General features: G+C 48.6%; 2 protein-coding genes across 3 annotated transcripts in view; one reads left to right on the forward strand and one right to left on the reverse strand.

Annotated features, from left to right (window-relative positions):
- PCID2 (PCI domain containing 2) overlaps positions 1-4120 on the reverse strand; it is a 30336-nt gene extending 26216 nt beyond the window's left edge. For both annotated transcript variants that reach the window (XM_017502594.2, XM_017502615.2), the window contains exon 1: positions 3706-4120. In XM_017502594.2, coding sequence (XP_017358083.1) covers positions 3706-3741 — 36 coding nt within the window. In that variant the 5' untranslated portion in view covers positions 3742-4120. The remainder of the gene's footprint in view (positions 1-3705) is intronic.
- Positions 4121-4526: 406 nt separating this feature from the next.
- CUL4A (cullin 4A) overlaps positions 4527-14796 on the forward strand; it is a 57722-nt gene continuing 47452 nt past the window's right edge. The window contains exons 1-3 of the mRNA XM_017501159.2: positions 4527-4781; positions 4985-5100; positions 12463-12566. Coding sequence (XP_017356648.1) covers positions 4634-4781; positions 4985-5100; positions 12463-12566 — 368 coding nt within the window. The 5' untranslated portion in view covers positions 4527-4633. The remainder of the gene's footprint in view (positions 4782-4984; positions 5101-12462; positions 12567-14796) is intronic.

The following is a 14796-nucleotide window of genomic DNA, read 5'->3' on the forward strand; positions in this document are numbered from 1 at the left end:
GAAAGGCAGAGTTCTCCACACAGCCACCCGTCAGTGAAAGGCAGAGTTCTCCACACAGCCACCCGTCAGCGAAAGGCAGAGGGTCCTCCACACTGCCACCATCAGTGAAAGGCAGAGGCCTCCACACTGCCACCCGTCAGTGAAAGGCAGTGAGATCCCTCTACATACGTACCGGGGTACTTACAACTAGGAAGGCTGATGACACCAAGAGTTGCCAAGAACATGAAGCAACTAGAAGGCTCACACATTGGCGGTGGGGTAAATTGGGGTAAGATTTTCATAGAAAATTGGTATTCTACTAAAGCAAGCGAACGCCTGCTCTCTGACCAGTAATCCTGTGCACAAGTGTCTACACCCTGAAGAAAGGGAGGCACAGGCCAGCGGGACAACACACTGGAGCCCAGCTCCTCCTACCCCAGGGTTCAACTCGGGATGACTGGGAGGCTGACACCACCTCACTGAAGTCTGCCTTATATGATGAGGAATTTCCCCCTTGACTGTTCCATACAATTACATACGCATGGACATTCTGAAACAGTAATCACACTTCCAGGGACTCACAACTAGAAACAGAAGGTATTTATACTCGTTACATGCAATCACAAAATACTGGACACAGGACACTGGCTGAATACCATGAAACATCTATTTTAAGGCACCTACGCAACCATTTTTTTAAAATGAGAAAGATCTCCAGGAATTTACATGGAATAATTTTTAGGAGATACAGTTAAGTGAAAAAAGCAAGTTGTAAAAGAGTATGTATAGAATGCTGCCTCTTGTATAAGAATGCAGGAAAACAAGAAAAATATGTGTGCTTATGTCTATGTGTGTGTCACATGCACATCCCAAAAGGAAATACAGGGTGGAGAAGGCAGAATCTAATGAAAATGCTGATCTTTCTAGAGAGTGGGTAGGACGAGTTGAGAGACAGAAGGGAAGTTTCTGAGCACACCTTTATATATAACAGTTACTTACAACCCCATTCGGGAAATAAAACGGAAAGGGAAACCTTAAAATTGAAGACAAAAGAAAATACAAAGCTAAATGGATATCAGAAAAAAGAATATAAGTAATCTTTGAAAACAGTACTTTGTGGGATCTGACTCTCCTTAGTCTAAGGACGAAAAGACTGCAAAAAAAAAAAAATCCTGAATTTCAACATCACTGAGTAGACGTTGTTGGTGGCACTGGGGCCCTAATCCTGAACTGCTTGTGAGTGCAGTGGGTAGTCGGTGTCACCAGGACCACAGTCGTAAGAACGGGCAACACGGACACAGAGCAGGGGAAGTGAGAGTCCCGTGGGATTTGGATTGGAGGTGAGTAGGAACTTTATCTTCCGCTGAAACCATCTGAAGACCGCCAAGCTGTGCTCACAGGTTTTATGCCTTCATAAGAAAATTACAGCCATTCAGAGACAGCCCTCTCCTGCCCGAGTCCATGCAAGATCACAGGCTGCGGCTTAAGGTCACGTCATATCCCACCTCCTCACTAACATTTTCAAAGTCACAAATGGGTGCAAGATGACTTGGGCCCAAGTATTATGAAAACCCTGTTACAAAAACCAAGTTTTTCTTCATAGCCCTGGCTGCAGGCTTAGGAATTTCATCTAAAAGGTAGATAGAGGGATACTAAGATCCTCAACAGTTTAGGGGAAGGGATTAGGTTTCCTCTTTAAAATGACCATGCTGGAGATCAATATTTTGCAATCTGAAACACTGCATTTGTCAATCATCATCAACAAGCTGAAGGTGGCCCAGAGAAGACAACACTGGCAACCGCCCATCCTCTGCAAGAGGCTTTCCAGTGTCCTGTGACCACACTCTGCAAGAACATACTGGTGCTCGGCTCCAAAGGGGCCTCATGTGGCTCCCTCCAGATCACCTGACCAGGTACAATGGAACAGCACCTTCGAAGATGAGGGAGGCAACTGCCTTAGCCAGGCAGGCACATGGGGTCTTCCCTGCTTGCCCTCCCATCAGTAGCTGGTCCTGGGCTGGAGGGCAAAATGATGGATCCTGCCCAGGTCTTGGTCTGCAAGTCCCCCAAGAAAACCAGTATTAGTCAGTTTAGCCCCAGTGAGGACATAAAGTGGCCCTCTCTGTGCCATGTGGGCAGGCCTAGCCACAGGAGCCCCAACAGACTCTAACCGTGCTCAACTAAGGTGCGTCTGGCTACAAAGTGGTTCTGGAGCCTGCTGACCAAGCTGTGCTCTCCTTGGCTCCACATGAACAGGAGGTTCACGCTAAAGAGTTCCCCACATCCACCCCTGCCTATGGTTGGAAGCATACCGCGTCCTGCACTGTGCTATCACTCGCACCACCTATGGATGGCTGAGGGCTTTGAGTCTCAGACTGGAGCAAGCACTGTGGAATGGAAGCATACTTCAATGACTAAACGCACTGGGGTCACAGTGGTCACGAAGGGATCAAACCCTGGAGTCTAGACACCGGGTCCCTCCAAGGAGAGGTGGAGACCCCTGCTGGGGACACTCACTGGTCACCCTCCTTTGCCTGTGACCTCCCAGGGTGGTCCCTGCACACATGCAGGGTGATATCGCCACATCCTCAAGTCACTCCACCACACCCACCTGGGCTGCACCCAGTGTCCCAGGTGTGACCTGACCGGAGGAGAGCTCAGTGCCACAGGGCCTTGAACCCAAGGAGAGCCTCAGCTTGCTTGGCAGGCATGAATGTGTCCCAAGAGTGGTCCTATCAATGCCCCTGCCTCAATGACTAAATTGTGAGAAGGCTGGGGGTGTGAACAGGAAAAGCAGGGATGGCAACAGACAGTACCAGCAACCCCTAAAGGTGCGACTGGCGCCACAGTGGACACAGGACCCCCAGCAGCCCAGCCACCTGGCCAACTGTTAACATCTCATGCTGCAGAGACTTCAGCCCCCAATGGGACCACACAGCCACATTCCAAGTAAGCACCTTCTGAGCGGCACTCCCAGGCCTGGCTCACCAGAGGATGCTCCCCACTTCTGGTCCCAGGAAGACTTTCTTGTGGCTGCTGCATGCCCCTCACGCCCTCCAGTGTGGTCCATAGGGAACGCATAACTTTTAAAAATGCAAATTTATGGCCGGATGCTGTGGCTCACGCCTGTAATCTCAGCACTTTGGGAGGCCGAGGAGGATGGATCACAAGCTTAGGAGTTCGAGACCAGCCTGGCCAATATGGTGAAACCGGGTCTCTACTAAAAATACAAAAAAATTAGCCGGGCGTGGTGGCGCACGCATTGTGCTCGGAGTGAGAAGGGCGTTAAACAGCAGCGAGGACCGGGAGCGCGAGCCCGGCCTGCAGCACTGCCACAGCCTCGCGCTTGCCCCTCCATCGCCTCCTGGACGTCCCTCCGACACAGCACCGCCCACACCGAGGCCCGCAGGCCTTCAGAGCCCCTGGGAGCGCGGCCACACATGCCAGCAAGAGACGGCAGCGATCTGGGGCCCCGCGCCTACTTCCACTGCGACGACTCCGGGATCCACGGACACCGCCCACGGCGGCCCTGCAGGGCAGACCCCGGGCTGCCTTCCCGAGCCCCTGCCGCCGCTGTTCGGCCTTTCAGTCGGCTCGCGGGAACCCGGACGAGGAAGGGGTGGCGCGGCGGGGAAGGAAGAGGCCTGAGGGTCCAAGGCAAGAGGAGACACGCGGGACACGCGGAGGGCCAACCACGCCGCCGCGCGCTGCCTGGCCGGGACCCACCTGCTGCAGGTACTGGTTGATGGTAATGTGCGCCATGGGAGCGCCGCCGGACGGGGAGCGCCACCACCGACGCCGCAAGCGGGCCAGCTGGCGTCACTTCCGGCACTCGGTCCGTTTCGGTCCCGGCGCCCCCGGCCTCGCCGCCTGTGCGCAGGTGGTTCCGGAGGGAGAAGCCGGGGGCCGGCTCGGCGACGCGCTCGGGCTGAGGGGGCCCCGGGGTGTTTCTGCCGGGCCCCGTCCTCTCAGCTGGGACGCCAGCGGCTCTGATTGTGTGTTTGAGCCCGCCCCGGCTGAGGGGTTTGGGGTCCAGTGGCAAGGACGGCCCCACGGCGAAACTGCTTTTCACTGCGCTGACCCCTCGACTGCCTCCCGTGAAAACGAGGCCGCAGAGGACGCTCGGCGCGCGTCTGGGTCAGGGCCGAGGGGCGCGCGCGCCCGAGCGGGGGGGCAGGGGAGGAACATGGCGCGCGCTCCCAAGGCCTCATAAAGTGCCGCCGCCGCGCGCTCCCGAGCCCTCCGGAGTCGGGGGACGTCTCGGCGCGCGCCCCCCGAGCTCTCGAAGTGGTCCCGAGTCCCGCACGGGGGTGCCAAGCCCTCAGTAGGGGGGCCCCGGAGCGCGCGCCGCGAGCCAGGACGGGGTTCCGGAGCCCTGAGGAGTAGGGCTCCCAATCTCGGGGGGGTCCCGGCGCGCGGCCCCGAGCCAGGACGGGGTGTCCGAAGCCCTTAGGAGGGGATCCGACCGCTCGGGGGGTTCCCGGCGCGCGCCCCTAAGCCCTCCGGAGAAGCCGGGCGCGGCGGCGGTTGGGCTCGGGCACGCGGGCCGGGCGGGGCGGGGCGCGCGAGGAGGCCGGGGCGGAGGCCGCGCGGACCGGGGCGGGCGGCGGCGGCTGCGGCTCTCGGGGCGGGGCGCGGCGGTTCCGGCCCAGCCATGGCGGACGAGGCCCCGCGGAAGGGCAGCTTCTCGGCGCTCGTGGGCCGCACCAACGGCCTCACCAAGCCCGCAGCCCTGGCCGCAGCGCCCGCCAAGCCGGGGGGCGCGGGCGGCTCCAAGAAGCTGGTCATCAAGAACTTCCGAGGTGGGTGCGGCGGCCGGGCCGAGGGCCGGGCGACCCTGGCGGGGACCTCGCGAGACCCCGCCCGTCCGGGACGGGGAGGCACCGAGATCCGTGCGGGCCCCCAGCGGGCGCGGGGGCCGGGGCGCGGGCCGGGCGGGCGGGGGTTGGCGACGCAGGGCCCCTGCGGCGCGCCCTGAGCCGCCCGCTCTCCCTCCGCCCCGCAGACAGACCCCGGCTGCCCGACAACTACACGCAGGACACGTGGCGGAAGCTGCACGAGGCGGTGCGGGCCGTGCAGAGCAGCACCTCCATCAGGTACAACCTCGAGGAGCTCTACCAGGTGAGGCGGCGGCCGGGGCTGGGGGCGCCGGTCCTGCCCCGCGTGACGCAGACGCGGCCCGGCGGCCGCTCCGGAGCCTAGCAGGCTCTCGCCCGGGAGCCGGAAAGGCAGGGCGTTTGCCTCCTCCGCAGGCCGGGAGCCGCAGAGGCAACAAGTGGTTTTGTTTATTGCCGTGGTGGAATTTTTGTTTTCAGGCTTAAGCTGCTTAGAACGATATTTAAAGTTATCCCATTACAGAAGAGAAGGAGGTGTGTTTCTGGGAGCCACGTGACTCATTTTGCAAGTATGCAGCAAATTATTATTTCTTTCGTTACATATAAAACTGATTACTATGTCACTTCCCAGTGCGGGTTTTTTTTTTTCTCTACTGTGTTTTGTGATTAACGATTGCCTTTAAGATAGTCAAACAGATTTTGTAGCGTTTAATTCAAAGTGATGGTGTTCTGTTTCTAAAGTAGCAAATAATGGCCAAAAGTACATTTTGCTGCTTGGAGATTTCATTTACAAGCGGACTTTTTTTCTGGCAGCTGTTTTTGTAAGACGTTCATTAAGTAGCTAATATCTACATTTTAGGACACAATGTGTCATACAGTTATTTCTATTAACAGGCTTGAATTAAATCTTTTTTGGATATGCAAGTGACTGCGTTGTAAAAATTACAAAAAAGTATAAAAAAGAAAAATCACCTATAATCCTACTGCCCAAAGAAAACTACCGTTAGGCAGTTTGGTGTACATACATCCGTTCTTTGTCCTAAGTGTAAGTGGATTATGTTTTCTTACCAGCTTTTTTGAGGTACAATCTACATATGATATGTACTTCAACAAGTTTTAACAAATGTATACAGTTATGTAACCGGCCCCTCTTAGTAGAATGGTAGAATATTTCTACCACCCCCAAAATTGCCCTGACCACTTTTGCAATGAGTCCTCTCCACTGACTCCCAGCCCTTGGCAATCCCCAAGGGACAAAATATGGTGACATTTTTCCATTTCGAGAACCTCATCTAAATGCAATCATGTATTTCATCGTCTTTTGTATCAGCCTTCTTTCAATTAGGCCAGTGCTTTTGAGATTCCTGCACACACAGTGTGATTGTGGTTTGTTTATTACCGAGTACAATGGGTGTGCCACAATTGTTTTATCTGTTCAGTTAATGGACATTTGGGTGTCCATGTTTTGGGTTGTTTTTTTGTTTTGTTTTGAGACAGAGTTTCCCTCTTGTTGCCCAGGCTGGAGTGCAGTGGTGTGATCTCACTCACTGCAACCTCTGCTTCTCAGGTTCAAGCAATTCTCCTGCCTCAGCCTCCCAAAGAGCTGCGATTACAGGCACCTGCCACCACATCCGGCTAATTTTTTGTATTTTTAGTAGAGGCAGGGTTTTGCCTGTTGGGCAGGCTGGTCTCAAACTCCCGACTTCAGGTTCGCCCGCCTTGGCTTCCCAAAGTGCTGGGATTACAGGCATGAGCTACCGTGCCCAGCCTTGGGTTGTTTTAAATAAAGCTGCTGTGAACATTTGTGAATAAGCCTTTGTTTGGAAATATATTTTCATTCCTCTCAGGTAAGTTCTGCTTACTTTTATACTGGAGGTAAGATATCAGGGTCATGTGGAAAATGTATGTTTATCTTTGTAGGAAATTCCTTATTTTTCAAAGTGGCTGTCCCTTCTGTGTTTCTCCCAGCAGTGTATGGGAGTTCCAGTTCCAGGCTGCGGCCAGCATGTGGTGTTCTCAGTTTGTAATTTTAGCTGTGCTGGTAGGTGTGTGGTGGAATGTCATTGTGGTTTTAGTTTGCATTTCCCTCTGATGCTAAGCATCCTTGTACTTGCCGTTCTTTGACGAAGTATCTATTTAAATATTTTGCTCATTTTTATTGGGTTGGTTTTCTCGAGTGTATGAGTTTATTATGTATTCTAGATACAGGTCCGATACCAGATTTTCGCCTTGCAAATACTTTCTCTCTAGTCTTGAACTTGTCTTTTGATTCTCTTAACTGTGTCCGTGGAAGAGCAATATTTTTAAGTTTTGAAGTCACATGAATCAGTTTGTTCTTCTGTAGATTGTGCTTTTAGTATCTAAGAAATCTTGCTTAATCTAAGGTCACAGAGTTTTATATTTTCTTCCAGACATTGTAGGGTTTCAGGTTTTACATTTAGTTCTCTGATCTATGTAGGGTGAATTTTTGTATATATTGTGAAATATAAATCTAGCATCAGGGCTGGGCCTGGTGGCTCACACCTGGAATCCTAGCACTTTGGGAGGCCAAGGCGGATGGATCACCTGAGGTCAGGAGTTCAAGACGAGCCTGGCCAACATGGTGTCTACTAAAAATACAAAAAAAATAACCGGGCATGGTGTCAGGCACCTGTAATCCCAGCTACTTTGGAGGCTTAGGCTGGAGAATCACTTGAACCCTGGAGTTGGAGATTGCATTGAACGGAGATTATGCCACTGCACTCCAGCCTGAGCAACAGAGTGAGACTGCATCTCAAAAAACAAAAACAAAAATAAAACAAAAACAAAAAACTCTAGAGTCACTGTTTTTCCTGTAAATGTGGAGCTGTTCAGCCTCTTTTCCCCTACTGATCTGCCTTTGCTCCTTTGTCAAAAATCATGTAGGAGTAGGTGGAGTGACTTGTGAAATCAGGTTGTGCTGGCCCTCCACCTTCATACGTTTGCACAGGTTTTTGGCTATTCTTGGTCCCTTGTGTTTCCATATGAATTTTAGAATCAGCCAATTTCTATAAAAAAGTGTGCTAAGATTTTGATTGACAGTATATAGAATCTATAGATCAACGTGGGAGAGTTAATTTCTTAACAATATTGAGAGGCTGGGCACAGTGACTCATCCCGGCATTTTCAGAGGCCAAGATGGCCTGATCACTTGAGCCCAGGAGTTGGAGACCAGCCTGGGCAACATGGTGAAACCCCATCTCTACAAAAAATTTAAAAATTAGCCCAGTGGGGTGATGCACACCTATGGTTCCAGCTACTCACTCAGGGCCCCCACACCGCAGCCTAGAAGCTCTCCATGCAGGAAGCTGAGCAGTTGGGGCCTGTTTGCCTCTCATCCTTCTGAGATTCACTCTTTCCTAGCCCAGTACCCAGTGCTTCAAAAACTGTTGCTTTGTATATTTTGTCTGATTTTTCTGGTTATTTCAGGCAGAAAGTTAATATAGTTATTTTACTGTGTCTTGACCAGAAACAAGAGTCCCACCTGAACCCTCATAGGTCTTTGGTTTAATAAAATGTGCTATTTACAGCTAAGACTTCTTACTACTATTTTCCTGGAGATTTGGCTGTCATCTGCTGCCTCATTGTTTTTACTTAAAACGGTGGAATTACTTTGCAACACCTTGTACGCAGTGATAGATCTCATAAAACAATCACTGTAGATATTATGAACAATGTTTGCAGGTGCCTTGGGTGTCTGTCTTGAAACCCTGAGAACTAGGAATGCTAACTCCAAAATGACAGTCACTGGTTCCTCCTGGGTTGAAACATCGCAAACTCTAAGGGCATCTCTGAAGGTGCTGCCCCACCAGGGGACATGTGGAATCAATTGACTCACTCACCTGTGAGCACGTGCAGCTGGTCATCTCTCCACACACAGGTGGGCTTCTGGCCGCTCACAGAAGTCTGAAGCATGGGCTGCCTCAGGTGTATTGGAAGCAAGTGGGGTAGAAATGGTAAGAAAAGTAAATGTGAAATTACTGATCTCTAATCAAGCAGGCAGTACATTTGACTTGGTGTTTCAAAATAAAATCTAAGTTTTTGTATAGGTGGTGTGATGTATACCTTGCCAAAGAATCTTGCGTGAAAGTACCAATTCTCACCCACCCAAGTTCGCAAGGTTTGGTTTAGTGTTTGGTTTTTGTTTTGCTCAGTCTTCCTCTAAACACCTCAGGAGGCCTGTTGATTACACTGTGTGGGCCTCAGCTGGCCTGTTGTTTCTGTTACTTATTTTCTTTTTGTCATTTTCCTTCTATAATGTGTAGAGGAGTATGTTGTGAAGGCATAAATGTTTTTCTTTTAAAGGCCTGAATTTAGGTCTGTAATAACTAACTCCCTGGATAAAGTGGATCTTCTGTGTCTTGTGTCTGTGTTTAGTCCTACTTGTAGCTGAATGAGACAACAGAAAACTGAATACTGCATTTCTAGAAAGGCTGTGTATTGATTTAGGACTGGTTTTTTTTGTTTGTTTGTTTTTTGCACAAAAACAAATGTCTCAGGCCTTTAAAAAAAAAAACAGAGAGGCGTGGCCTCCTGATGTTGTCCAGGCTGCATGGGAACTCTTAGACTCAAGCAGTCCTCCTGCCTTGGCCTCCCAAAGTGCTGGGATTACAGGCGTGAGCCACTGTACCCAGCTGACATACAAGTTCTGCGGAAAGCCAGGCTGTCTTTCTTGAGTCACACAGTAGTTGTCTCCGTGACATCTTGATACTAGGTGATAATGGTCATTGAAGGGGAGTGGTTAGTGGTGGCATCCTTCCCTCACACCCAAGCTACAGACCCAGCGTAGGAATGGAACCTCCATAGCTACACAGGTCTCATCCCGTGTGGCTGTGAAGGTCACTATGTGGCTGTGGAGGTTGTGTCCCGTGTGGTTGTGAAGGTCTCATCCTGTGTGGTTGTGGAGGTCTCTGTGTGACTACGGGGGTTGCATTCCATGTGGATGTGGAGGTCACCCCCCACAGCTCCGTGGACTTCCTTGTTCTGTCTTCCACACCTGAGAGCAGGGATTGCCCTTGTCCGCAGGGAGCAGTTTGTTTAAGTAGCAGTGAGTTCACTCCGGGCAGTGCTTTGACACTATAAATAGATGGGCATATTGAGCTAATAAGACAATCATTTGATGAACCTGTTGGTTAGGAAGTAGCTATGATGTGAGGAGAGACAGTGTTGGGTGAAGATACACACAAATTCTCACTTGGCTGTTTATACAAGGAAAGCATCTTGATATTAATAGGAGTAGAATGTAAATGATGCTCCTCCACCTCCGATCATTGGATTACATTCACTTTCTCTGGGTTGAATCTTTAAAATTCTGGCGGCCTGAGGGCACCAACATGAAGCACACAGTAACATCTGATTAGTTGCTTTACACCTCCAGAGAGGTGTTGCTAAATCTCATTGAGGCTCAAAAATTCATTTCGGGGAGGGGTGACTCCTATGTTGTGCTGCTTCTATAAGAGCTCAAAAAAGTCTTCCAGCATTCCAACCAGCAAGGAGTTGGCAGGACGGAGAGAAACAAAGGCTGTCGCCTTTCCAGTGATGAGTGCCTGTAACATGAAGCTGGCAGTCCTGACTCAGCACCTACAGCAAACCCGGGTTACCCAGGGCTTGCTACTTATTTTGAGAGATTCCTAAATTCTTAATTTTAAAAACAAAATAAATTGCATTATGACTCATATAAATAGTAAATGTGTACCAAGTAGGACACATAGGAGGAAGAGTGGGTTATAAAACATTCAGCAATGATATGCCACACCAGGAAAAGATGGTTTTAAGGATATTGGTTCTTAGTTTAGGAATTAAAACATCCAGAAAATGGTCCTACGTTACTGTTTATGAAGGATATGCACCACTAAGCTTATCTTGACTTGTGCTGAAGAAAATACATTTTCTTCATGTGTTATATAAAAAACTTACTTTGTAGTAATTACGTTTGTGGGATCCACTAAGGTTTAACTACTGGAGCAAAACCTTTGTCTTGAAGTTCTCCTGGTTGTTTGAGGAGACAAGAGGTGGCAGATCTTTGACCAAATTATAAAGACTTGGAATCCAAAGGGATGGAATTGAAGAGTTTGAGAAAGGAATTAAAAGAAATACAGAATGTGGGTAGGAATTCCTTATGTCTATAGTAAGACAAAATGTAGGGGGAAAGTTTGTATTTCTTTGTTATGCGGATATTAAGCTTGTTGGAAAACAGGATTATAATTATTCCACATTCTCTTTTGATCTTTGTAAATATGCATGTATTTTATATGGTAGTAATTACTGTATTTATTTAACTTTGGTTAATACAATATGTAGCAGCTCTCCTATAATATTGGAATTATTAATACTTGTAAGTATTAGTAAAATGAATAGCTTTATAACTTTAATTTACCTTTTTTCCTAGGGGACTATTGTATTCATATTACATTCAGATTATTTATCTAAAGTGTTTTTATTCTGTATATCCCCACATTTTTTGAACCCTGCATTGGTTCAAAACTTGCTAGTAGAAAAGCCACATTTCTGTTTATAGTATTTCATATTTGAATTGAATGAGATTAAGGTTTTGTACATGAGATTTGAAAGGAAATTTTATTAGAACTAGTGAGAATGTACAAGCACTGTTTCTTTGAGGTGGGTAGAAATATTGTAAGAAAAATTTTTCTGCCTCAACAAATGGTTTCGGCTGGGCACAGTGGCTCACACCTACAATCTCAACACTTTGGGAGGTTAAGGAGGGTGGATCACCTGAGATCAAGAGTTGGAGACCAGGCCAGCTAACAGGGCGAAACCCTATCTCTACTAAAAATACAAAAATTAGTGGGGCGTGGTGGCGCATGCCTGTAATCCCAGCTACTCGAGAGGCTGAGGCAGGAGAATTGCTTGAACCTGGGAGGCAGAGGTTGCAGTGAGCGGAGATTGTGACATTGCTCTCCAGCCTGGGCCACAGAGCAAGACTCCATCTCAAAAAAGAAAAAAAAATGATTTCTTCTTGTATTGGGGATGTTCACAGAAAAAAAAAAAAAAAGTTTCTTAAGACAAAACTGAAGTGAATTACACATCTATCCTGCAGAAAAATAAATAGGAAACACTACAATCTGGCCTGAGTCACCCAGAACAAAGCTCAGTATGGACGGAGTCACTGCCCTGGGGAGAGTGAAGGGAACTGGAGCCCCATCCTGTTTTTCTCCTTCCTAATGAGAAGGTGGTCACTGAGGGAAAAGATATTCTTGGTTCACTAGCCCTGATTTCACTTTGTAATCATCAAGGTGAACTTAAACACATGCATGCTCCAGTGACCCCCACCTTAGGCTGAGGAATCAGAGCACCCAGAAACAGGCCTGTGAGTATGAAACCTGTTCAGAAGTCCCCGGATGCTCAGAAGTGGTGCAGGCCAACTAGCCGCCTGGGGCCTGAGGTGCCATGTGCCCACATTAACTGTTTTACACCTATGCCAACTGTGACTTTTTCCAATGAGAAGTGCCCTAAACTTAGCCATAATAAATAATATATTTGTAGATTCTGTAAGTACTGGGGTGGGTGGGGTGCCTTTTTGTTATGATTACAGCTATATAAATAATTGGGTTTTTTAAAGAACCAATCTGTTGTTCATACTGAGGAATTTATGTGCCCCTTTTGTTTTCAGGCTGTGGAAAATCTTTGTTCACATAAAGTCTCCCCCATGCTCTACAAGCAGCTGCGTCAGGCCTGTGAAGACCACGTCCAGGCACAGATCCTTCCGTTTAGAGAATATCCTTTTTTCGGTTCAAAAAGTTTCTGTTCATTATCTAAGTCTTTTAAAACTGAGCATTATGATAAATAACTAATGAGTATCCTTAATATTAGAACAAAAGCTTCAAAGTGCTCTTTTATTTCATGACTCAATATGGTAAGTTTTTAAGCAAAATTTGCCATTTAAAGTATTTTGTTGATCTGAATTAAAGGGAAATCATGTCTACTTAATGGATATGATTGAAGTATTTAGGAAAAGTTCTGAAAAATGTCTTAAAGTTTGAGTATCCTTTATTCTAATAAATACCATCTTTATTAGCTTTCTGTGATGTGTGACAAATTCCCATCTACTTGGTGACATGGAGACACCCGCTTATCAGCTCATGGTCGTGTCTCTTAGAAGGCTGGGCAGGACTCAGTGGATTCTGTGCTCAGATTCTCATGGACAGAGTCAAGGTGACAGCCAGGCTGGGGCTTCACCTGAGGTGAGGTCCTTCGCTAGCATGGGCAGGCAGTTGGCGGAAGCCAGTTCCTGTGGCTGTGGGACTGAGGGCCCTGCTTTCCTTCCTGTGTTACGTGGGGTCACGTGCAGCTCCTTGCCTCTCTTCTCACAGCACAACTCTTTTTTGCTTCTAGACCTGCAGGAGAATCTGCCTCTCTGGCCTGCTGAGATAGGGCCTTATATGATGTAACCTGTAACCGAGTCAATGAATGATGACCCTTCGTATCCACAGCCTCATTCACAGTTGCACGTGAGGCATCATCCACATAGGGACAGGGCAGGGGCATCTCGGGATTCTGCTGCCACACCAGCTGTGACTCAGTCGTCTGCAGGGGAGTCTCTGGGCTCTGTGGCATCATATAGAAAATCCTGGCCGGGCGCGGAGGCTCAAGCCTATAATCCTAGCACTGTGGGAGGCCGAGGCGGGTGGATCACGAGGTCAAGAGATCGAGACCATCCTGGTCAACATGGTGAAACCCCGTCTCTACTAAAAATACAAAAAATTAGCTGGGCATGGTGGCGTGTGCCTGTAATCCCAGTGACTCAGGAGGCTGGGGCAGGAGAATTGCCTGAACCCGGGAGGCGGAGGTTGCGGTGAGCCGAGATCGCACCATTGCACTCCAGCCTGGGTAACAAGAGCGAAACTCCGTCTCAAAAAAAAAAAAGAGAGAGAAAATCCTTTAATCTGAACTCAGTCTCATTCCCCAGCCTCCTCCCATTACTACAGCTATCCATGTGTTTCATTGGGTAGGAATTAGAAAGTAGAGTTTATAGTTGCCAAAAGTCTACTTGTGATTGGAGTTTTCTAGGCCTCCATTTCTTTATATGTAAAATTAAGTAGTTGGTATTTGCATCTGGTTCAAGGAAACTTCTGCTCCCCCATGTCCCTGATCTTAGGAAACTAAACCATCTGAGTTCCTTGGAAGGACCCTCGGGGAAGCTGCAGCCGTTAGTGTTGCTGATGTTGTAGCACATGGCAGGGAAGCTGAAATGCAGGGTGAGAGGTCTCCGTTTAGACAGTCTCCACAGTGCTCCCCACAGATGGTGAGTGAAGTCAGCTTCAGTTCTTTTGTGCTGGCTTCTGTAAATACACCTCTGCAGTGTTTTCCAGCAAAGCCCTTTCCTAAAGATCATGAGGTTGTTCAAGAGATCAGTGACCACACACAGCCTTCTGGAACCTGGCCAAAGTGCATCTTATCTCAGGAGGCACCTGTGAGGGTGCACAGAAGCAGGCCCCGCCCCAGGGCCACAGCTCAGCAGTGCGCTTCCAGGAACCCATGTTCAAGATGTTTCCATCCAAAAAGTGGCCTGACTCCTAGGCTTGGGGGAAGTCTTTAGCAGATGCCCAAGCCTTCTCCCAAGGACTTAGACATCGGTGAGGCTCAGTAGGCAATAATTGTTCCTACTGTAGCTGCTATCCCAGTTTACTTGAAAGCTGCCATTTGATTACCTGATCAAATTATCCTTCTGCCAGTTACTCCTGCCCTGTGGGTTGTCATCAGTTCACTCACCGCACAAGCGCTTGCTTTCTGCCTATGGCACTGGCACCACAAAATGGGATGTGACCACCATGCCTGATTTCTACCCTCCAAGAAGTTACAGGCCTATGGGAGAGGCGGGAGAATTATTATGTTTTCCTGGCGCAGTGGCAAAACCATGATTACAAAAATTATTTAGTTCATTAAAGGCCAAAGAAGAAACACTACCATATCAAATGGCCTTTTTTTTTTCTTTTTTTTTTTTTTT

Source organism: Cebus imitator, unplaced genomic scaffold (genome assembly GCF_001604975.1).
Source record: "Cebus imitator isolate Cc_AM_T3 unplaced genomic scaffold, Cebus_imitator-1.0 Scaffold14, whole genome shotgun sequence".
In the NCBI taxonomy this organism is placed as follows: domain Eukaryota; kingdom Metazoa; phylum Chordata; class Mammalia; order Primates; family Cebidae; genus Cebus; species Cebus imitator.